The sequence below is a fragment of the Cannabis sativa genome, chromosome 1 (genome assembly GCF_029168945.1).
Source record: "Cannabis sativa cultivar Pink pepper isolate KNU-18-1 chromosome 1, ASM2916894v1, whole genome shotgun sequence".
NCBI classification, from domain to species: domain Eukaryota; kingdom Viridiplantae; phylum Streptophyta; class Magnoliopsida; order Rosales; family Cannabaceae; genus Cannabis; species Cannabis sativa.
Window position 1 is genome coordinate 48,837,230 of NC_083601.1, and position 23,345 is coordinate 48,860,574.

The 23,345-nt window shown below is 37.5% G+C and overlaps 1 protein-coding gene across 1 annotated transcript; it reads left to right on the forward strand.

The window, feature by feature from the left end:
• The first annotated feature begins 1,991 nt into the window (after positions 1–1,991).
• Positions 1,992–15,744, forward strand: LOC115705207 (protein GET4). Its single transcript, XM_061108443.1, has 13 exons — positions 1,992–2,010; positions 2,086–2,214; positions 2,767–2,846; positions 4,287–4,365; positions 10,138–10,219; positions 10,464–10,614; positions 10,897–10,987; positions 11,314–11,397; positions 13,943–13,989; positions 14,139–14,267; positions 14,403–14,487; positions 14,595–14,675; positions 15,459–15,744. Exons 2-13 carry the CDS (start codon positions 2,167–2,169, stop codon positions 15,474–15,476), a joined length of 975 nt encoding a protein of 324 aa, XP_060964426.1. The 5' UTR covers positions 1,992–2,010; positions 2,086–2,166; the 3' UTR covers positions 15,477–15,744.
• The last annotated feature ends 7,601 nt before the right edge of the window (positions 15,745–23,345 follow it).

Genomic DNA, 23,345 nt, shown 5'->3' on the forward strand with positions numbered 1-23,345 from the left:
AGTTTCCTTCACCCTCTCAGTCAAGTTGAAGGCTTCAAACTTAGCCTTTATTGAAGCAAAGTACCCATTTCCTCTGTACGTGATACGGCCTGGAAAATGCTCAGCCAAGGGTAGAATAAGTTCAGGAGCCATATGCATTTACAAGATTAATTAGACTACATCGCATAAAAATCGCACCAACATCGCTAAAAATCGCATAAGCCATCAACAAAAATTAAAAAGCCACTGTCAACATAAATCGCACAAAAATCGCATACAAATCGCCAAAAAAACAGCGTAACACTTGGAAATTTCTGATGTCAGTAAAATCGCACAATAAGTCGCATAATGTCGCTAAAAAATGCAAAACCTTAATCACATTCTATAAATCGCTCAAAATCGCACAACATCGCATAATATCGCTTAACATACCCAACACAAAAAGTCTACAACTTAATCGCACAAGATCGCACATAAATCGCACAAAGTCGCAAAAACACAAAAACACATGAACAGATCAATCAGCACGAAACCCATATTTTTCCTACATTTTTCTTGCACAATTTATCACAAAAACACATACTAACTCAAAATTAACCACATATTCATCCACAACTTAAGCCACACTTTAAAGATAAATTAAAATAAAAATTTGAAAAAAATACCTCTTTAATCCGATTGGGTTCGTGGGATTCGAGTGAGTGTGGTTGGTCGCTGGGATCGATTTGGTCGAGAGGGTCGGTGTTCGTTGGGTCGAGAGGGTCGTCGTTCGTTCGTGAGTTCGTTGGGTCGTCGTTCGTTCGGAGGGGTGGGTTCGTTGGGTCGTCCGTCGTTCGGGGGGGTGGGTTCGTTGGGTCGTCAGAGGGGTGGGTTCGTTGGGTAGCTCTGAGTCGCTTCGGAGGTCAAGGCGTCGATGGTCTGGTTCGAATGGAGGGGTGGGTGGGTTCGGGGTTTTGGGTTCGAATGGAAAGGGAAGGAAGAGAGAGAGAACGCTGATAGAGAGGAGGGGGGAAACTGAAAAGCTAAGGGTATTTTTGGAACCCAATTGAAAAATGAGCATATTTACACAATGTGTAATTTTTTTGTTCAAAATAACACCATGTGTTATTTTTAAGCATGAAAGATCAAATTTCCCCTTTTAAAAACACAATTTTAAAAAAGGGAAATTTGATTTTCTATACTTAGAAAATCAAAATTTTTTTTCCCTAAACCAAAAATTTAAAACCTAAAAAAACTATTCCTTTTTTTTCAAAACCCCAAAAATACCCCCTCACAATATTCTCTCTCTCTCTGCATCATCTCTCTCTCCCTCTATCTCACACCCGAACCCCAACCCCTCCGACCCCAACGCCGATCACCACCCGAACCCCAACCCCTCCGACTCCAACCCCAACCCGAAAGAGCAACCCCAGTCCGACCCCAACCCCTCCGACCGTCTGTGAAACTTTTTTTTTTCCTGCGATTTGAGAGAGAGAGGAAGAGAGAGGTCCGATGGTCGGACCTTGGGGTCCGATTGGTCGGACCCCATCGGACCCCAAGGTCCGACCATCGGTGTGATTTTTTTTTTTTTTTTTTCTGCGATTTAGAGAGAGAGGAAGAAAGAGGTCCGATGGTCGGACCTTGGGGTCCGATGGGTCCGACCAATCGACCCATCGGACCCAAAGGTCCGACCGTCTGTGAATTTTTTTTTTCCTGCGATTTGAGAGAGAGAGAGGGGAAGAGAGAGGTCCGATGGTCGGACCTTGGGGTCCGATGGGTCCGATTGGTCGGACCCCATGGTCCGACCATCAGACCTGGGGTGTGGGATTCTTGGGATCGGCCGAGATAGAGAGAGAAAGAGAGATGCTGTGAGAGTTTGGGGGTATTTTTGGGGTTTTGAAAAAAAAGGTATAGTTTTTTTTAGGGTTTAAATTATTGGTTTAGGAATCAAATTTTTTTATTTTCTAAGTATAGAAAATCAAATTTCCCTTAAAAAATAGGGTTCAACTTTTCTTGAACACAAATCCGAACTCAGTAACTCTTTTTGAGGGTATTTACCCTAAAAAGAAATGTCAAAGTGAAAAAAAATGCCAATACAAATTACACCCAACTCGTTGAGAACATAACATTCATTTCCAACACAGCTGCTTGATTGAGCCAGACCCAGATCTCTGCCATTGAAATACCTCAATTCTAAGAAGCAAGGTCATGTCCGGGGAGAGACCTAGAAGAGGTGTTCTGCCTCCGGCTCAAGAGGTAATCTATCTTCTTCCATTTATTCTTTTTACCTCTTGGTTTTGGTTTTCCCGAGAAACCATTCTCTCTATTTTGTGTTTGTTTACCTGAAAAGTGATTGGAAGCGAAAAAGAGGGGTGGAGGGGTCTTGTGGGTGTTTGTTATTTGGATCCAAATAGTTGAATTTTGAAGCATTATTCGTTATTTGTTCTATGAAAAATTGATCACCTAATCGTTTTGTACTGGTGCATGGTCCTTTTGGAAAATGTCAAATCTCGGTTGATTAAACTCTCATCAGCATCGATTTGTTTCTGTATTAGAATATTCCTATTTTGCTTCTGATTTCAATTTCACGTACAAACTTAGATGCATAATTTTGTTGAATGTTGAAAATTTGGTTAGTAATAGTTGATGGAAAGGAGTTCTTATTGAAATTTGGTGCAGTTGAACTGTTTTTTTGTTCGTGTGGTCTTAATTTATTAGCTAAGTTGAATGTTCTTTCAACAAAAAAAAAAAAAGCTAAGTTGAATGAGTAATTCCAGTCTGTTTTTTTTTTTTCGATTTAAAATGCAGAATATTGAGAAATTAAAGAAAGTTGTTGAAGAGGGTAACTACTATGGAGCTCAACAGATGTACAAGTCTATAAGTGCAAGGTGCGGACATTCTCTTATGTTCAACATATATAATATCAATTTATACACATATATATATATAATACACTTGACCAAGTAAATTCTATTCTAATGGAGAGATTATAACTAAATAAGGCTCTACTGTTTATATATAAACATATTAGACGGCAGCAACATCCAATGCACGTTTAGCATTTTTTCATGCTTATTAATATAAGCTAACAATTTATCTAAATCTGATTTAAGACAAAAAATTTCATGCTGACAAGATGAAGATTTCTACTCATGAATAGCCAAGCACTAATTTATACTATCTTACAATTTCGTAGCTTCAAAATGGTTTAAATGTTAATGTAATACTAGTACTAAAATCACATGTTGAAACCAAATAATCTCTTAAGATTCCGTGTGTGTTGCCCTCCAAAAACTATTGTTCTTCGAAATAATATCAAGGTATTCTTACAAGTTTGTTACAGATGTATCTCATCCATCTACTGGTCTTGTACCTTCCACGTTAGTAGATTAATCATTGCAAGACATAGGATGAGATAGAAGACCATATCTAGAGCCAAAACCAATGTGCCTTTCCCAACCCGCATAACTCATATATCAGAAACTTTGGAAAAATTAGCATAACTCAATAATCTTAGTTAAGTAATTTACCTAACAACGAGCATGGCATCCAGACTAATTTGTATTATAGTTAACAAATTAAACTTTTTTAAGCTTCTTCGTTAAGTAACAGAAAATTAAGATAACAAGTGTTAAACCAACAAATTCTTTACACCACATAGGCCCTTTTTATATATAAGGATAAGGAGATAAGGGAATATATATGTATGGATGAGTTTTTTTAGTGGTTACATTTTGTAACTATAGTCTATAGGTGATTAGCAACAAACTTATGGAAATTATTGCACACTTTATTCATAAAACATAACCCAAGGTGATTTGTAGTAATTAGCTATAGTTTTCAACCATGACTTTTGGCGTTCAATATGTCGTGGGGGATACCTTACAATTTAGAATTTTCTCTCTCAAATATTGTAGGGTGCAAGGGGAGAATCCGATGTATATGTTTGTACATGTATATATGTGTGTGTATATTATTTATTATACATGTGTGTTAAGTGTATAAGTAAAGAGATCATCTTAAAAAGTTCAGTCAATTGCTTTCTTCTTTTCCTTATTTGGTGAGACTCCAATAACATTGGTTTCTTTTAGTAATCTAGATCAGAGATTCACATAAAATTCTTTGCTACATACATCGATGCACTCTTGATGTTTATATTTGTCTATCGAGGGAGGAATATAACATCATAACTTTTACGAACCTACATTTGTATCAACTCAAACTTTGCCCATTTGGTATCCGTCATATGTTATTTTCACCTAGCATGTAACTTGTTACACTTTATCACCAATTCAGGTCACTGATGAAGCATGCATGCTTTATTGCAGATATGTATCTGCCCAAAGGTTTTCTGAAGCTTTGGATATTATTCATTCAGGTGCTTGCATCCAATTGGATAACGGGCAGGTTATACACTTTTTATCACTCTAGTACATAATATATTTAATATATATGGTGAAATTTATATTTAATAGTTCACATGGTAATATGTGGTGATTACAAAAGAATTGGAGATGGGCAATAAGCCCTAGCTTCGATTTGTTTACGAAAGGAAAAGGTCCTGATAAGTTGTTTAAGCTTATGAAAATCTAGTTAATGAATTGGACAATTGGAAATCTCTTATTAGTCTTTAGGCTGATGTGTATTAGTTGAATGAGTTGTATTCACTCTTGGTCACTGATGTGGCAAATGTTTTTGAGTATATATCATAGGCTTATGGTTTGTTTCACTTACGCTAGGAGAGGAAATAGGAACCAGACACAGGGGTAAGTTGGATATCATTGCTGAGCTGGCTGTTAGAGTGAGTGGAGGGGTGTTTTTGTAATTCCTTGTGTAAGTTGAGTTGCTCTTATAGAATGTATGTGAACTGAGTGAGGGTTATGCAAGAACTTAGTAATTCTTAGCATTCTTGGAGAGCTTCGACTCTAATTTTCCCTATAGAGCTAGTGTCTGATTTTCAATTACTATCAATAATAACTAATTTGTTCACCACTTGTTACTGTTTTATTGAGAATTGTTGCATCTGTGTACTGTTTCATTAGATTTCCTACTGTTTTGCTTTTAGTTTGTCGATATTACAATTATAGGGAAGGTCTTATCATTTTTTACTGAGCACCGACTCCAATAAATGTCGCCGACAAGAATGGAGACACGAATGGAAGGGATTATTGGTGGCTTGAAGGAGCACTTGAAATTGCACGACCAAAGCTTGGTCGTGATCACGAAACAACTTAAGATACTCACGAATGGGCAAGCTCCCATTGCTGATGAACTCACCACCATCATCTGCAAAGCTTTTGCGGTCTCCCAAACCTCCGGTTGGCGAATGACTGGTGAAGCCTCACCATTGTCGGGAGCAACTGGTTCCAATTCTCGCGCCAGCGAAGGAGTAAAAAGAACGTAATTTAGAGCTAGTAAAATTGAATTACCTATTTATTTAGAGGCCAATCCTGATGAGTGGACTCATCAGGCTGATCGATATTTTGGGCTCCAAAGATTGTCACCAACAGAACAACCTGAGGCAGGTATGTTGCTTAGAAGGGTAGCATTGAGTTGGTTCAGGTGGGAAACCTAAGGCAGACCATATCGACTTGAGAGGAATTAAAATCTGTACTCCTACGTCGATTATGCCTTGCTCATGAGGGCTTTGTCAACCATTTCTTTGCTCTTCAACATGTTGCGATTGTGCAGGAATATCGCCAACAATTTGAAGCCTTGGCTGCGTTGATAGGTGCATTGGATCATGTAGTTTTACAGTTTGCTTTTGCCTAAGGGTTGCAAATGGAAATTTAGGCCACATTATGTGTGTTAGAGCCCATTGGACTAATTCAGACCATGGAGTCAGCAGAGTCCATTAAGGTCATTCATGCCTTAGCTAGAAATCATTGGGCTGAATAAAACAAGCCCAATCCGGCCCAATAGTGCTTTAATTATTCTTGAAGCTAGCAAAGGCACATGCACCATGTTTCCTACCTCATCGACGACTTTGACATCCTCGAGTATAAAATTGATATCCACAATGGAAAATTCAGGGTATTGACGATTTACTAAAGTTGAATTGAAGGAAAGAAAAGATTGTGGTGTGTGCTTTAAGTGTGATGGAAGGTGGTACTGAGGGCATGAGTGCAAGGCAACGGAGTTACAACCGGTGCTTATTGCATATGAATCCATGGAGGGTTCAGAGCTCTGATACTTGAAATTCGTACTTTGCCTTGCGGCTCAATTTTCGATGGGAAGGAGTCTAAATTTGGCTTTCCTTGTGAAACATCAATTGAAAAAGTATTGAAAGAGCTTTCCAACTCAATTGGAATTGTGTTAATTCGAGTTGTACCTAAAACACTGTGAAGTATGCAGTCATCTCCTGGTTAGTTTGTATCCTGTGACCAAGTGAGCTATTTTTGTTCACCTGGGCGTAGAAATACATGATTTTGACATATTTTGGATTGCTAATGTGATATTGGTGCATCACTAAGTCAAATGCTTAAGTTGTGCATGATTTCCTGGAGAAAAACAAGATTAAGCACCTAGGTGGTGCAGGTGCTGAATGTTATGCTGCACCTTGATGTTGATTTGATGTGAGACTTCCTAATGTAATGGTGAATTGGCCAAGTCTGATGACAATTCTGGAGATTTGGTGAAGACGTTCCGTGTTTTTGATGGACAAACGCTCTACATGCACTTGGTGATGCATTGAGATCACCTGGGCGCATGGTGTCACTTGGGCACCTGGTGTCAATTCACTTGGCGCATGGTGTCACTTGGGCACCTGGTGTCAGTTCACTTGGTGCAACCTCTCAGGTTATGCGAAGTTAGGGTATTGTTGATGCTGAAGAAGCATTTTTCCATTGCTAGTGTGACAATTTGATGAATTGAACCATATGCGCTAGGTGAATGTTAACCTGGATGCATGGTCCAACTAGTGCTGGAGTACCAAGTGGGTACGACAGCTTCGGGTGATATTCTAAGTTGCCACAACATCTATCTTGAATAGAACTAGATTTTAACATCCCCTTGCTCTTGTGTGTCGGTAAATTAGATGTGCAAGCCTAGGTATGCATTAGGTGTCCACCTAGGCGTTGGTACTAGGGTTAGGGCCACCTAGGCGCCCCCTGGTGCATGGTGACTTCTTAGCTTCATTTGAGGCATGAGCACTTGTATTCACTCCCGTTTGAAGGGAAATGAGTAAAATGTCACGAAATCCTAGGGAAAGTTTACTCAAGTGTCCCTGCGTGGGGTCCCGACTCAGACTTTGTTCCTTAGTTGTCCGATGGTCTTTTGAGTAGAAAATAAGTTCAAAACTAGTTCTAACACAAAAATGAATCCAGATGGACATGGGGTCCACCGCTGGGTGCTGCGTGTGCCCCACTTGGACACCGGATGCTAAAACTCAAGTGCATACATCGTTCCTTGGTCGATTTGTGAGAACCAAGATACAGTTTGGACCTTGGAACCGAAACCCTAGCTGTCGTGCTGCCTAGGGAGCAAGAAGCTCACCTGGGCATCCCGTAGGTAACCTTCTCATAGTGTGTGAGTTTTGAGGCTCGAGACTAGAGTGTGGCTAGTCTTTTGCGTTCTCTGCTGCGTTTATGGAGTCAATTGCCTTTTGCGTTGAGATGTTGAACCAAAACCGCTGCAAACTAGGGCAAAGAGCCCACTTGGGTGCTGGGTGCTCACCTGGGGCACATGTGGTGGTGTGATGTTCAGGTGGCATCTTCGGTTTTTGATTTTCATTCCTGTGTCACCACGACCTTTTTGTTTAGACTGTTGAAGAAAACACTTTGAAACGAAAATTTCGAGATCCATGTGTTCACCTGGGCGCATGTGTTCTGTTGCTGAAATGTTAGTTGCCAAGATTATTTGGCCAAGTAACAACCCCTTTTCAAGCCTAGTATTGTTAGTCAAGAAGAAAGATGGTAGTTGGTTCTTTTGTGGGTTATCGCTCTTTGAATCGTGAAATTGTGGCTAACAAGTTCTCGATTCGTGTCATCAATGAGTTGCTAGATGAATTATACGAAGCACATGTGTCCTTTAAGCTTGACTTGCGCTCGGGTTATCACTTAATTCAAGTCCGACCAGAGGATGTGCATAAGACCACTTTTCTGACACATGAGGGCCATTATGAATTTTTAGTGATGCCTTTTGGCCTCACCAATGCTCCAACAATGTTTCAATTGCAAATGAATGAGATTTTTAGGTCTTTTCTGCATCGTTTTTGTGTTTGTCTCCTTTGATGGCATACTGGTATGTAGCCCAGATAAGGTTTACTCATATGGAACACCTCAAGATCATTCTCCAAACTCTGGCCAATCATTAGTTTTTTGCTAATTTGAAGAAGTGTTGCTTTGGGCAGCGATAAATTGAGTACTTGGCCATATAGTTTTCGGTCATGGTGTGGTGGTGGACTCTTCCAAGGTTCAAGCTATGTTAGATTGGTCCTTACCTACATCAATTAAAAGATAAGGAGTTTCCTTGGCTGTATTGGTTACTATCAGAAATTTGTCAAAGATTATGGTACCATTGCCGAGCCTCTCACGAATCAACTAAAAAGATAATTATAGTTGGTATGAAGAAGCGACTGCAGCATTCACTGCTTTGAAGACAACACTGACAACTATACCTGTGTTGGCTCTCTTCTAAGCCAGTTTTGGTTGAGGCGGGTGGTTTGGGGTATGGGTTGGGGGCGGTCTTGATGCAGGAAGGTTGTCCTGTTGCTTATTGCAGTCATATTTTGAAGTCCTGTGCTAATATGAAATCCATTTACTAGAAGGAGCTGAGCGCTATTGTTTTGGCGGTGCTCAAGTGGCGTTTGTACTTGTTGGGATGATGGTTTGTAGTTCGCACCAACGGAGTTTGAAGTTCTTTTTAGAGCAGCAGTTGGTGACTCTGGACCATAAAAAATGGTTGGTCAATTTCTTGAGCTATGATTTTGTGATTCAATATCATCTAGGAGCAGCAATGTTGCTGCTAACGCTTTGTCTAGGTGTTACATATAGTGTGCCTTACTCACCTCCACTACTGTTGGATTGGGAGGAGGTCAGCCATGACCCATGATGCCTTCTTATCCCGCATTGTGACTGACCTTGAACAAGGCAAGGATATTTCAGGTATCACTCTTGAGCATGGGCGGTTGATCTATAAAGGCTATGTGATTTTGGAAAGATTTATGATCTCACTGGCTGACGTACTAGCTTATAACCAACTTGTTCTTGTAACCGAAAATCCCTAGTATAAGAATATAATGTTACTCTTGATTGAAGCCACTTGGGAGAAATTTGATGTAATCCGTGACAAGTTTTTAACCTTAAACCTTGAGGACAAAGTTGAGATTTGGAGCAGGGGGAGGTTAATGATAGGCATGCCAGGCCTATGGTTTATTTCACTTATGCTAGGAAAGGAAATAGGTACTAGACCCAGGGGTAAGTTGGGTATCGTTGGTGAGCTTCGACTCTCAATTTTCCTGTAGAGACTAGTGTCTCATTTTCAATTACAATCAATAATAGCTCACCAGTTCATTCTTTACCTGTTACGGTTTTATTGATAATTTCTGTTCGTTTACTGTTTCATTGGATTTCCTACTGGTTTGTTAATATTACAGTGAGGATCTTATTAATATATCCCTAGTATTGGAGAGGGTGTGGAGAAAATTAGTGAGGTTTTAGACTCATTGTGGAGAGCCCCAATCCTCTCAAAAGATTGGAATAGTAACAAACCTATCTCGAAAGCTTGGGATTGTAACAATGTTGAACTTTATAATATGTCTGTGAGGAAATTCATTTATTCTTGTGTGATTATCTAACTAGATTATATCTAATTCAAGAAAAGTCTTTTAAATGGGATAGGGTTTATGTTATTAAATTTGGATGTCCATGTCTTAAAGCTTATCTTCTGTAGTCCAAACTTTTAAGTGGTGACCTTGTATTTGTACCTGACATGCCATTAGTTAATCTAACTTTATTGTGTTTACAAGATCATAGTTTTGGATGTAAAAGCTCTGGCTGAAGCTTTTTGATCCTGCTATCTAATAAAATAGTTTAAAAAAGCAGTAGAAGAATGAGAAAATGAATTAAAGAAAATGGAATCTTAGAGCAGGATAGCATTTTTAGGTAAAAATGTAATGAAATTCTTTAGATTTTATCTGTTGTTACATCCGTTAATTTGATACCCTCAAATCCATCTCAGGTAACATGTGGAGCAGAGCTAGCTGTGTTGTTTGTGGATACACTTGTCAAAGCAAGAGTTTCTTATGATGATGAAACCCTTGGTAAGTTCTTGCTTTTTCATGTAACAATTCAACGTGTATCAAATTTCATTTGTTTTTTCCCCATTTTAAGTACTTTCTGCCTTCATATCGTTTTTCCCCTTTGATGTTAATTCCTCATACAATTTGAATTCGTAATCGCTCAACATGATGATGTATATATACATATTGTTTTACTTGTTAGTCTCTTTATTTTTTCTGATCTTGTCTTGTCCGTGTTTGTAATATGACCATATAATATTCTCAGACCGTGTCAGGAAAATTTACAATAAGTTTCCTCAGATCCCTGTACCACAACATTTAGCTGATGATGACGATGTACAACAGCTTTCTGAAGCACTTGGGGCAGCAAAAACACGTGTAGATGGTTGCTCATCATTTTTAAAAGCTGCTATTAGGTGAGGATTTACTATCTGGTTGGTAGTGTATTAAAAAAATGCTAAATCCTTTTGTGAGGGTATATCATTCCAAGTGTTGTTTTAGGACAAGGTATGTCGTTCTTGAACAAAAACCAATAGTGATACATGTTTTATGATATGCAGGGTTGTCTGTCTTTGTCATATATGAAAGAGTCTTTTCAGAATTTACAATTTGATGTTTTTAATTCAACAGATATATGGTCTGCTTAATCAGATCCCTACTATCTACTCGTATGCTAATTGTTTTTTCTGGTTTCCTAGATGGTCTGCAGAGTTTGGAGCACCCAGAAATGGTTCACCTGAACTGCATGTTATGCTAGCAGAGTATATATATTCTGAATCTCCTGAGGTGGTAGGTGTGACAGCGAAGCTTTTTGCTTCAAATATTTTATTGTTGATTTAGCCCAAAAACTTGAAAGTATAAAAACGTGAGCTTTGTAATTCATACATGTCATGTGGTCTAAGTTTGGTGTTATTATTCTGACAAACTCCTACATCTTTTCTGTCTCATTGTTGAATAATTTAGATTATTAGGTGGAGGATAGTGCAATTATTTTAAGTGCTGTAAAACATATATATATATATATATTTAGATTCTTCATTATAGGAGTTTTATTGCTATTCAATTTGCATAACTTCCATCTTGGATATAGTCAATTAATTTTAATTCTATCACAGGATATGACTCGAGTATCAAATCATTTCATTAGAGGAAACAACCCAAAAAAGTTTGCTTCTGTTTTAGTAAATTTCATGGGCAAGGTTAGTGATTCTCTTTTCTCACTCTACCTTTGTGTGGTTCATTGATTCAAGTTCATAAATATGCTATGAGGTGTCCTGTATCCTCTCTGTTGTTAAAAGTAGATACTATTGATTCTTGTTCTCTCCCGATAAACCCTACATTCTTTGCATTCTTTTGAGTAATAATATGTGCACACATAATACGCAACAAAAAATTACAGAGGAACGTAACATGTATTTTTGAGAAAGTGGGTCCCATCTTAAATCAACGTGTTTGGTTAAAAAAAAAACTGCCATATCGACGTATGTAATTTTTGGTGCATGTTTTGTGTGCATGTACTCTTTATTTAAGGGGTTCTTTGTTGGTATTACAATATATAAACTGGTATTCAAATATTTTAGATTATTTTTAATATAACTAAACTTATTTATGTTTCTTATACTCTTGACTCTCCTTTTTCAAACATAGACTTTTAACTCTGAAAAACAGAATTTAAAAAGCAGAGTTTTGAAGAAAATAATGAAGAAAAACTATCTTTTTTCCTAGATTTAGACTAGGCTATTGTACATAATTTAGAGGAGAAGTTTGACAGAAAATCTGCCACTAATTCTCCTTTATTACTTGATAAAATAATCCCTTAAATCAGTTATTGAAATTAAAATCTGATCACATCAAATCAGCAAGGAGATTTAAGATCTTAGAGATCATTTTCTCTTTATTGTAAAAGTAAACCTAAAACTACAAAGAATACATTTGACATTTCAACACTTGCCCCTCAAGCTGGGAGATAGATGTCACTTGTCAATCTTTCCAAGCTTGGATATCATACTGTCCAATTTGACTCTTAGAAGAGCTTTTGTAACAACATCAGCTATGCACTCGACTGAGCACTCCTTGTTCAATCTTCTCTGTTATAAAACGAGGATCCAACTCCACGTGGATTTTTTGCTATACTGATTGTAGCCAAATTTCCGCAGAACACTCTCATTGTTGAGTTTGAGATTCTTAATTCTTCTCGAGCACTCTTTTGAGCCACATTCCTTCACAAATCCTTGAGCTAAAGCACAAAATTCAGCCTCAACACTACTCCTTGCAACCACAGTTTGTTTTTACTTCTCCAAGTTACTAAATTAGCCCATACATAAGTACAGCATCCTGTAGTAGATATTCTGTTAGTAATAGAACCTGCCCAATCTGCATCTGAAAAAATCTCAATGTTCTTGTTAGTTCCCTTCTTGAAGTACGACCCTTTACCAGGTGTCATCTTCTGATACCTTGTAAATCTGTAAACAACTTGTTGGTGAACTTGTTTAGGATCATTCATAAATTGACCAACAACACTTGACTGCAAATCTAATGTTAGGCGTGTGAGAAAGGTAAGTCAGCTTACCTACTAGGCGTTGATATTCCCCCCTTATCAACATGTGTGATTTCATTTGAGACGTAAGTATTTGACTGACAGGAGAATGACAATTATAACCTTTTGTGTAGAAGAGTATCCTAAGAAGAGACGTTTGATAGCTTTGGGATCTAATTTGCTCAAATTTGGTTGGTGATTATGGACAAAGGTTGTACATCCAAAAAATTTGATTGGCAGAGACAAGATAATAGGAACCTGTTGATAGATAAAAGAAGCTTTCGATAAAGGGTTCGAAAATTTATTACTCTCGAAGGCTGTTGATGAGGTAAGTGGCAGTTAGAACTGCTTCTCCCCAAAAATGTTTAAGAACATTAATAGTTAACGTGATATATCGAGCAATCTCTACAAGGTGTTGATTTTCCTTTAGCAACCCCATTTTGTTGTAGTGTATTGACACAAAATCTTCGGTGGATTAAGCCATTCTGTTGAAAAAAACCACCTACAATCAATCAAATTGTACTAATCTTTGGCATTGTCAATCCTAAGAACTTTTTTTTTTCTTTCTTGAAACTGAGTTTGGAATTTGGATCATGCTGCAACTTGTTTTTAAAAATATGGCAAGCATCTGACTTTTGCTTCATTAGATACACCCAAGTTACCCTAGTATGATCATCAATAAAGGAAATACCATCGATAACCAGAAATATTAGAGACTCTAGACTGTCCCCAAATATCACTATGAATCATAGAAAAGGGATGAGAGATTCTATAGCCTTCAATAGGACATGTGTTTCTCACATGTTTTGAAAGCTGACAAAACTCACATTGAAAATGTTTTGCATATACTGAACAAGTCAGGAAACATGTTTCTTAAGTAGAAATTTTTTGGGTGTCCTAACTTATAGTGCCACAACATAATAGCATTCTCGTTATTGGAAATAGATGAAGACAATAATAGCTGTTGGAGTTTGTTTTTCTGGATTACTAGATGTCTTGAGAAGATAGAGCCCCTCACATTCCTTATCGTCCTCCCTGATACCAAATCCTGAAATTCACAATATATATGGTAATTTTTAGCAATACAACTCATAGCCCTTGTAAACTTGCTGATAGATAACAGATTGCACTTAGTTCCATCTCCCATAGTAAGTGTTTATTCCTTTGTTGCATTAAGATTTAAAGACTCACTCATATTGATCATGCAGTGTTATCCAGGAGAAGATGATTTGGCTATTTCTCGGGCAATTCTAATGTAAGGTTACTTCTCCCATTATTTAAAGGCTAACAACATCTCCAATTTCAAACTCCCTAATCAGCATTCCATCTATTTTTCTCTCTCTCCTTTCTTCTTCTGATAGATTGCCCTGACTCTTGCCTGTTACAATAATTATGTTACTGTAGGTATTTGTCTTCAGGTAATCTCAGAGATGCTAATCAACTCATCGATGAAATAAAGAGTCAAGTTGAAGATAGGCAGCTTGACCTTCCTCATTCAGATTTGATCCAATTCATTACTTTTCTGCTACAAACGTGAGCTATTTAATCTGGTGCCCTTAGTTCTTTTTTCCCCTTTTAATTTCAGTGTAGATAGAAGAGATTTGTAGCTAATATATAACCATTGTGCTTGAAATGTAGCTTTGTTTCTAATTTCCTATATCATTACAGGTTGCAGAGAGATGCTTTACCTCTTTTTAATATGCTAAAAGTGAAATACAAATCATGTATAGACAGAGATCCTTCTTTTAAGGAGGTATGCATTTTCAGTAACGTGATGAGCACCCTCTTGTAATGTATATTTTTTTTGATTCGTTCTTGGCCCTGAGCAAGTTCGATTCTAATATGTTGATTATGTTTCAGTTGCTGGATGATATTGCTGAAAAGTTCTATGGAGTACGACGTAGAAATCCCCTGCAAGGAATGTTCGGTGATATCTTTAAGGTGAGTATGTGATGTGTGGTACATTGCCACCTATTCTATGCTAGATTTCCTTGAATGTTACCACCCAAGTGCATGCTAGTGGCTTTGAAAAATATTGACAATGCGATCTGAGTACTAAACTTATGACAGAACTCAGGGGCTGTCCCACCATTATCACTATGGTTTAATTTCTCAGGGCCACCAAGTGGGTTAATAGCCACAACTTTTATGTTTACTGAAGATTAGTTAATTTAGTTTAGTGGCATGTTGAGTTCTAAAACTCAGCAAAAAGAATAAAAACAAATGAAAGTCTAAAGAAATTGAAAGGTGAAAATAGATGAAGCTGCATCCAATCAAATTGTATGTTTGTGTTTCCCTTGTTCATTCTAGTTGTTTGTGAATATGGGATCTATGTATTATCCAAGCAAAATTATGCACCATTGGGTCTAATTGTCGGATTCTTATAGTGATTAAGCATAGGAGAACCTAAGAGTTCAAATGGTCACGTGTATGGTTTGCTTCCACAAGGTTTGAAGTTCGAGTCTCTCATGCGTACCTACATAACAATTGCTATAGTCCCAGTCCCAGGGGAAGCATTATTTATTTATAATTTTTTTTTGTAGCTGATTTGTAAAACATCCGGGGTTGTTTTGGTAGTAGTTAAGAAAATCACAGGGGAGTAAACTGTTATATTCTTTCATATGATTGAAAAATGCTGCTAATATGATATTGAAGTGATGAAATAGTCATTTCGTTTCTAAATTTGTTTTAGAGTTACAAGACAAATGCATTGTTGTTATGCAGATGATGGGGGCAGAGTAGCAATTCAATGACAATTTTGATATCAACTCCTATCCCAAGTGATCTGGCTAATTAACTTATAATCTGCCTTTAATTGATGCGTTTGATACGTTTCGGCAGTTACAATTTTCTTTTTCTTGAGCAGATGTAGAAATGGATCATAAGTGATCGTTTCACAGTTTTAATTTTTGGAAGTATATAAGTGAGGAACTGTATTTAATATGTTGTTTAACTTCATAATGTGTAAACATGTTATTTATTGAATTGGCTCAATTTTCTTTGTCCATCACATTTGACAGTCTTTAGCAATGTAATAAGAGAGTGCTGTATACAATAACTAGGGACACGATGAAAGAAAAAACATCTTAGTTTAGGCCCCTTCCTAATCTATTGCCATCCCCAACAAATGCTAAATCCAAGTACTGGTTCATGCTTGAATGCCAGAGCTAGTTCTTCCCACTGACTGCCACTAATAAGATAAGACAAACCAGTAATCCTTCCTACTATAAGGTAGCAGGAATAGATCTATTAGACCTTGATTCTCGTCTCGTCATCCTTTCTTTTAAAAATTCCTCCCCTACCGCAGTGGATGAGCAGAATTCTCATCCAAGGTGAAAGGAAAACGAGCATAACTTCTTGTAACTCTAATTCACAATGGAGCTTCCAGACCTTCTAAGTGCAGGCAATTTGCGTCATCACCGAGCCAAAAAGAGGTTGTCTCGTCTGCTGGGCTTGAACTCCTTTCCCCTCACTACTCCCTTTGGTTCTACCTTGTTAATGTATGTAGAGGGTTTTCTCACAAGTTTAACTTTATAATGTGTAAATATGTTATTTCTTGAATTGGCTCAATTTTCTTCGTCCATCACATTTGACAGTCCTTGGCTTGGCCTTGGACACTCAATGGAAGATGATGACTAGACTTATTGCACTTGAAACATTTGCAAGATCACTTGATTTGTTGGTCCACCCAGCGCCCTTGCTCAGCTGGTTTTGTAGTGTAGAAAGTGTTGTAAAATGTTGTCCTTCCAATCTAAAGAGATCTTCAATGTTCTTTAAAGTTAAAGAACTAGGCTATAATAGAGCTTCGACAACATAAAAGGACTCGTTGCACGATAATATTCCCTTCTCATAATTTGTCAATGTATTGTTAATGGATTTACCTTATGAAATAACTTATATTTCTCCGTTCCCCATATTTCTTAGTGTTAGATATTAGATGTATATTAGCTGTAAAATAATTAGATATTTAGTAGATATTTAGTAGATATTTAGTCTCCTAGCTTTGTATATAAATATGTATTATTCTATGAAATCAACACACAATTCGAATCACTATTTGCTACATGGTATCGGAGCATTGTGATCCGAAATTCGAAATTAGGTTTCATTAAAAAAAAAAAAGCAAAAAAAAAGAAGAGAGTTTAGGGTTTTTTTCAAAAATCTTTTCTGGAGTGCGAATCTATTCTCACCGCCCACTCAGGAGTGTTACCCATCCGCCGATCTACAGAACCCCAAAGTCCGGTCATCGAATTCCTCGCGTGTGGGGCTCACGCGCCGCCCAAAGCTTCTGCCCGTTCTCCCACGCGCCGGCGTGTGTGACGGTGCCTTCGACGGCGTTCTTTTTCCGATTCTCTACTGGGTTCTTCTAAGCCCACTCACATCTGTTCTAGGTTGTAATTCGATATTTGTTTGTCTTCTTCGTGTTTGGGTGTTCATTCTTTGGTGTTCTTTTATTCTTTTTCTCTGTCCTTTGTGTTTGTTTTTGAGATTATGGCAGAGATAAGATCAGATTCAAAATCAGTTGTTAGTTTCTGATGTTGTTCCCGTGATGTCTAAAATCACGGACCATAAGTTGATTGGTTCGAATTATTTGAAATGGAGTAAGACGATTCGACTGTATTTGAGGAGTATTGACAAAGATGATCACTTGACTGACGATCCTCCTGAAGAAACAAACGATTCAAGGAAAATATGTCTCCGTGAGGATGCTCGCTTGTTCCTTCAAATTCAAAATTCTATCGATAATGAGGTAATTAGTTTGATTAATCATTGTGAATTGGTTAAAGAACTAATGTGTTACTTGGAGTTTTTGTATTCTGGCAAAGACAACATATCTCGCATATTATGATGTTTGCAAAGCTTTTTATCGCGCGGAGAAACAAGATAAGTCTCTTATGAATTATTTTATGGCTTTCAAGAAAACGTATGAAGAACTTAATGTGCTATTACCCTTTAGTCCTGATGTAAAAGTTCAACAGCGCCAACGAGAACAGATGGCTATTATGAGTTTTCTTGCAGGACTCTCATATGAATTTGACTATGCAAAGTCACAAGTTCTCTCTGGTTCTGATGTCTCCTCTTTACAAGATGTGTTTACTCCTGTTCTTCGCACAAAGACTACCTCTTCAACTCCTCTTAATAGCGCCTTGGTGAGTCGTAATAATTCTGCACCGGAAAGAAACTCTACTCCAAGTGGATTTAAAGGAGGTAATTCACAAGGACCTGATAACCGCACACCAAATTCTGGGAGCATCATGTGCAATTATTGTAAGAAACCAGGCCACACCAAGTTTGAGTGTAGGAAGTTACAGTTTAAGAATCGACAATAACACTCTGCCAATATTGCAAGCACTAGTGATGCATCTGACAAATCGGTCCTTATTTCTGCTGATGAATTTGCCAAGTTCTCAAGGTATCAGGAAACACTTAAGTCTTCATCTTCTTCTCACATCGCGATTGCCGATTCGTGTAACTCTAATGCATGCCTTCTTTCCAAATCCTCAAACTGGGTCATTGATTCGGTGCCACGTATCATATGACAAAATGTAATTCCCGTCTCTTTTCCACTTTTCAGTCTCACAGTCCCACTTCTGTTGTCACCTTAGCTGATGGGTCAACAGCTTCTGTTCTTGGATCTGGCACTATTGTTCCTACACCTATGCTATCTTTGTCATCAGTCTTACATTTACCTGATTTGTCCTTTAATTTGCTTTCTGTTAGTCAACTCACTCGTAATTTAAATTGTTGCATCTCATTCTTTCCCGATCATTGTTTGTTTCAGGATCTTATGACGAAGAAGATTATTGGTAAATGACATGAATCTGGGGGCTTGTATGTTCTTGACCCACTTCCGCCACCCTCTATTGCTTGTTCGAGTGTTGCTTCCGCTTTTGAGGCTCATTGTCGTTTAGGTCATCCATCCCTTCCTTTGCTCAAGAAACTGTGTCCCCAATATAGTAGTTTATCTTCGTTAGATTGTGAGTCATGTCAGTTTGCCAAACATCATCGTGTTAGTTTGAGTCCTCGTGTCAATAAACGTGCTAGTGTTCCTTTTGAGTTAGTTCATTCTGATGTTTGGGGTCCTTCTCCTATTTTGTCTCAACCTGGATTCAGGTATTTTGTTACTTTTGTGGATGATTATTCTCGTGTAACTTGGTTATATTTAATGAAAAATCGTTCTGAGTTGTTTTCTATATTCTGTGCTTTTTGTGCTGAGATTCAAACTCAATTTAATGTATCTATTCGTACTTTGAGAAGTGATAATGCCAAAGAGTACACGTCTGCTCAATTTCAATCTTATATGACCTCTAATGGCATGCTTCATGAAACTTCTTGTGTTGATACGGCACCTCAGAATGGTGTTGCAGAACGTAAAAACAGACATCTTCTTGAAACTGCACGTGCTCTCTTGTTTCAAATGAAAGTTCCTAAACCTTTATGGGCCGATGCAGTTTCCACGGCATGCTTTCTTATTAATCGCATGCCATCCTCTGTTCTTAATGGTGAAATTCCATTTAAAATTCTTTTTCCTAATAAGTCATTATTTCCAGTTGCTCCGCAAGTATTTGGTATCGTTTGTTTTGCTCGCGATGTCCGTCCATCTATCACCAAATTAGACCCTAAGGCACTAAAGTGTGTCTTTCTTGGTTATTCTCGTCTTCAGAAAGGGTATAAGTGTTATTGTCCTGATCTCAACAAATATCTTGTTTCTATTGATGTTACCTTTGTAGAAAATACACTTTATTTTTCATCTTCCACTACTTCTACTAGTCAGGGGGAAGATGATGATTTGTTGGTTTATTCTGTCACATCCTATGCGCCTTCTACATGTTCTGGCGGGTCTCTTGTTCCTTCACTTGCCTCGGTCGTCACCCCCACAATGTCTACACCTCCACCACCTCCACCACCTCTACCACCTCCACCACTCCCTCGGCCTCCTATAGTGTACACCAGGCGCCCCCTCCTCCACCTCCTGTTTCATGTCCTGCACCTGTATCTTCGTCATCAAATCCGGAAATCTCAGATGATCTTCCCATTGCACTACGTAAAGGTAAACGCCAATGTACTTTTTCTATTACTTCTTTTGTGTCTTATAATCATCTCTCCTCTTCTTCTTGTTCTTTTATTGCTTCTCTTGATTCTATCACTATTCCTAAAACTGTTCGAGAAGCGATGTCTCATCTTGGTTGGCTTGCTGCAATGATAGAAGAGATGAATGCTTTGGTTTGCGAATGGTACTTGGGTCTTGGTTGATTTACCTTCCGGAAAACAGGCCATCGGGTGTAAATGGGTGTTCACGGTTAAATTCAATCCAGACGGCACAGTTGCTCACTTAAAGGCACGTCTTGTTGTCAAGGGTTATGCTCAAACATATGGAGTGGACTATTGTGATACTTTTTCTCCTGTTGCTAAACTCACATTTGTTCCACTGTTCATTTCCATGGCAGCTACTCATCATTGGCCTTTGCATCAGCTTGATATTAAAAATGCTTTTCTTCATGGTGATCTTGAGGAAGAAGTATATATGGAGCAACCTCCTGGGTTTGTTGCTCAGGGGGAGTTAGGGCGAGTTTGTCATCTTCGCAAATCTTTATATGGATTGAAACAAAGCCCTCGTGCTTGGTTTGGTAAATTTAGTCAGGCTGTTGAGAAGTTTGGTTTGTTGAAAAGTAAGTCAGATCATTCTGTGTTTTATAAAAGATCAACTGTTGGTATCATTTTGTTAGTGGTGTATGTTGATGACATCGTTATTACTGGAAATGATACCGAAGGCATCTCATCCCTTAAATCTTTCATTCACACCCAGTTTAACACGAAAGATTTAGGGGAGCTCAAGTATTTCTTGGGGATTGAAGTTACTCGGAGTAAACAAGGTATTTTTCTGTCTCAAAGAAAGTATGTACTTGATTTGCTAACTGAGACAGGAAAATTGAGAGCAAAACCTTGCAATGCTCCAATGAATCCAGCTGTGCATCTTACACGTGATGGGAAACCATTTGAAGATCCTGAGAAATATCGCAGGTTAGTTGGAAAGTTGAATTATTTAACTGTGACTCGTCCAGATATTGCATTCCCGGTTAGTGTTATCAGTCAGTTCATGTCTTCTCCAACAATTCATCATTGGGCAGCATTAGAACAAATTTTATGTTACTTAAAAGGAGCACCAGGACGAGGTATAGTTTACAAGGATCATGGACATACCCAGATTGAGTGTTTTTCTCGATGCGTATCAAGGTGCTCCAAGGTAGATAGATGATCCACTTCATGATATTGTGTATTTGTTGGGGGCAATCTGGTCTCTTGGAAGAGTAAGAAACAAAATGTTGTATCTAGATCCAGTGCTGAATCAGAATATAGAGCTATGGCCCAGTCTGTGTGTGAGGTAATATGGATTTATCAGCTTTTGATTGAATTCGGGTTTAAGACTTCTATTCCAGCAAAATTATGGTGTGATAATCAAGCTGCTCTTCATATTGCCTCAAATCCCGTATTCCACGAGCGAACTAAGCACATTGAGATTGATTGTCATTTTGTTCGTGAGAAAATTCAACAAGGTCTGATCTCCACAGGATATGTGAAGACCGGAGAACAACTAGGAGATATTTTTACAAAGGCTTTGAATGGGGTGCGGGTTGATTATCTTTGTAACAAGCTGGGCATGATTAACATCTATGCTCCAGCTTGAGGGGGAGTGTTAGATATTAGATGTATATTAGCTGTAAAAGAATTAGATATTTAGTAGATATTTAGTAGATATTTAGTCTCCTAGCTTTGTATATAAATATATATTATTCTATGAAATCAACACACAATTCGAATCACTATTTGCTACACTTAGCAACCCTCAATGATTTCCTTCATCTTCTTTTACCTAGCTACCATGTTCAGTTGCTCATTCTGCAACTCAGCTACCAAGGCTCCCGATCAAACACAGTACTAGGATTCAAACATAGTTGGAGCCAAAAGAAACATAAAACATGCTTTTGGATGGAAAAATTGCCAGAACAATAGTGAAAAATAATGATAATCTTGGTGGCGTTTAGTTGGAGGTAATGAAATGGAATTGAATGGAAGTGAAACAATTTTTATTTTATTCATTTGTTTGGTTGTATTTTAAAGTATTGTAATTTCATTAGTGATTTTTTTCTTAATTTTTTTTTATGCATTTTAAATTCTATTCTATTTTATTCATATTTATGTTCTCATTCTCATTTTTATTCTTATGTTTTTATTCCTCCAAACTAAATACCACCTAAATGCCTACATATAAACAACAATCATCGATACTTAAATACAAAAACTACAAAAAAAAAGTCATCAAAACTCAAAAGCAAGAGTTTTGACATCATTCTTTTACAAAATTCTTAAAGTTAAAAGAGAGTAGTGTTATCCTAATTTTTGGACAATGTGACGTGATACTGAATAGTGTAACATGCGTCAAGTATGTTCACAACTGAATGGGTATATTCACTCAGGAACCGTCCAAAATAGTTTAGAACGTGTGTTAAGTATGTCACTAAGCCGAGCAAGTTCCATGCCTTGCACTTCTCTAAGCAAATTAAACATGCCAAGCTGAGTCACATACTCTGTACATAGGGATGCTGTAAAAGAAGATCTCTGAAGATATTTTCCTTAAATATCTCCATGATTATAGCTGAGTTAAAATCCCTATTTTTATGGGATTTATTTTATTGAGAGAATTATGGGATTTATTATTCAGTTTCCCTTCTCATATTTTTCGAGACATTACATCTTGTATTTTCCTTATATATAGTGGAGTCATTCCATTGTGAAGGGGATCTTTTTTCTAACTTTTTGAGAGCTATTACGCTACTGAAATACTTGTAAGCTTTTACGAGAATATTAAGAAACCCACCTGGTCGGACCTTGTGATCTTAATAATTTTTTAAGTTATACAATTAAAATGAGAATAGGCTATTACCATTATCACAGGGCCAAATCTATATAAATTTCTTGTGTTCCTATTGTTTTTTTATTATTATTATTTTATCATTAATTAATCATTTAATTCAATCGCTTTAAAAGACTCAGTGTCGTTGGATAAAAATAAGGTCAATATTTTTGGTGCTTTCATTGAGAGTAAAAGAACACAATCTTATCCTTGATAAAATTTTGATCCTTTGACGATGGTCCTTGCAAGGAGATCTCAATCCACTGAGCCACGCAATCCAATGGCGACATACCCTAATGTCCAAACTCCCACTGGCATAGGAGTGGACAACCCCAATGCGCGACTGCAACCTCGAGGAATTTCGCCTGTAATCCCTGCTGTTGTGGAAATTATGTACGTAAGTATACGCAGTCAAACAAGTAATAGAGGATAAATAAGATCGTCTCCACAAGGATTTCAAACAAAATATGATGTAAAACTAACTAATTACAACTTAAAGCAAAAGAAAAAAAAAATATCAGAATGGTTGAGCAATGCTTCAAAATTAAAATAACTATAATTAAACTTGTTAAAATTAATGCTACTGTTGCTAGAAAATTGCTTGCAAAAAATGTAATATGATAAAAACTGGCTTGAATAACTAATCCCCCTAGTCAGGTTTTTTTCCCAATTGTTACAGCATCAGTTCAGCATTTCTC

What these genes read in the sequence shown, in the direction of transcription:
- LOC115705207 (XM_061108443.1), top strand. Translation starts at nt 2,167, where the DNA reads ATGTCCGGGGAGAGACCTAGAAGAGGTGTTCTGCCTCCGGCTCAAGAG. An exon ending in TACAAGTCTATAAGTGCAAG is followed by an intron (nt 2,847 to 4,286) that starts GTGCGGACATTC and finishes GCTTTATTGCAG; the next exon opens with ATATGTATCTGCCCAAAGGT. An exon ending in GAGATCCTTCTTTTAAGGAG is followed by an intron (nt 14,488 to 14,594) that starts GTATGCATTTTC and finishes ATTATGTTTCAG; the next exon opens with TTGCTGGATGATATTGCTGA.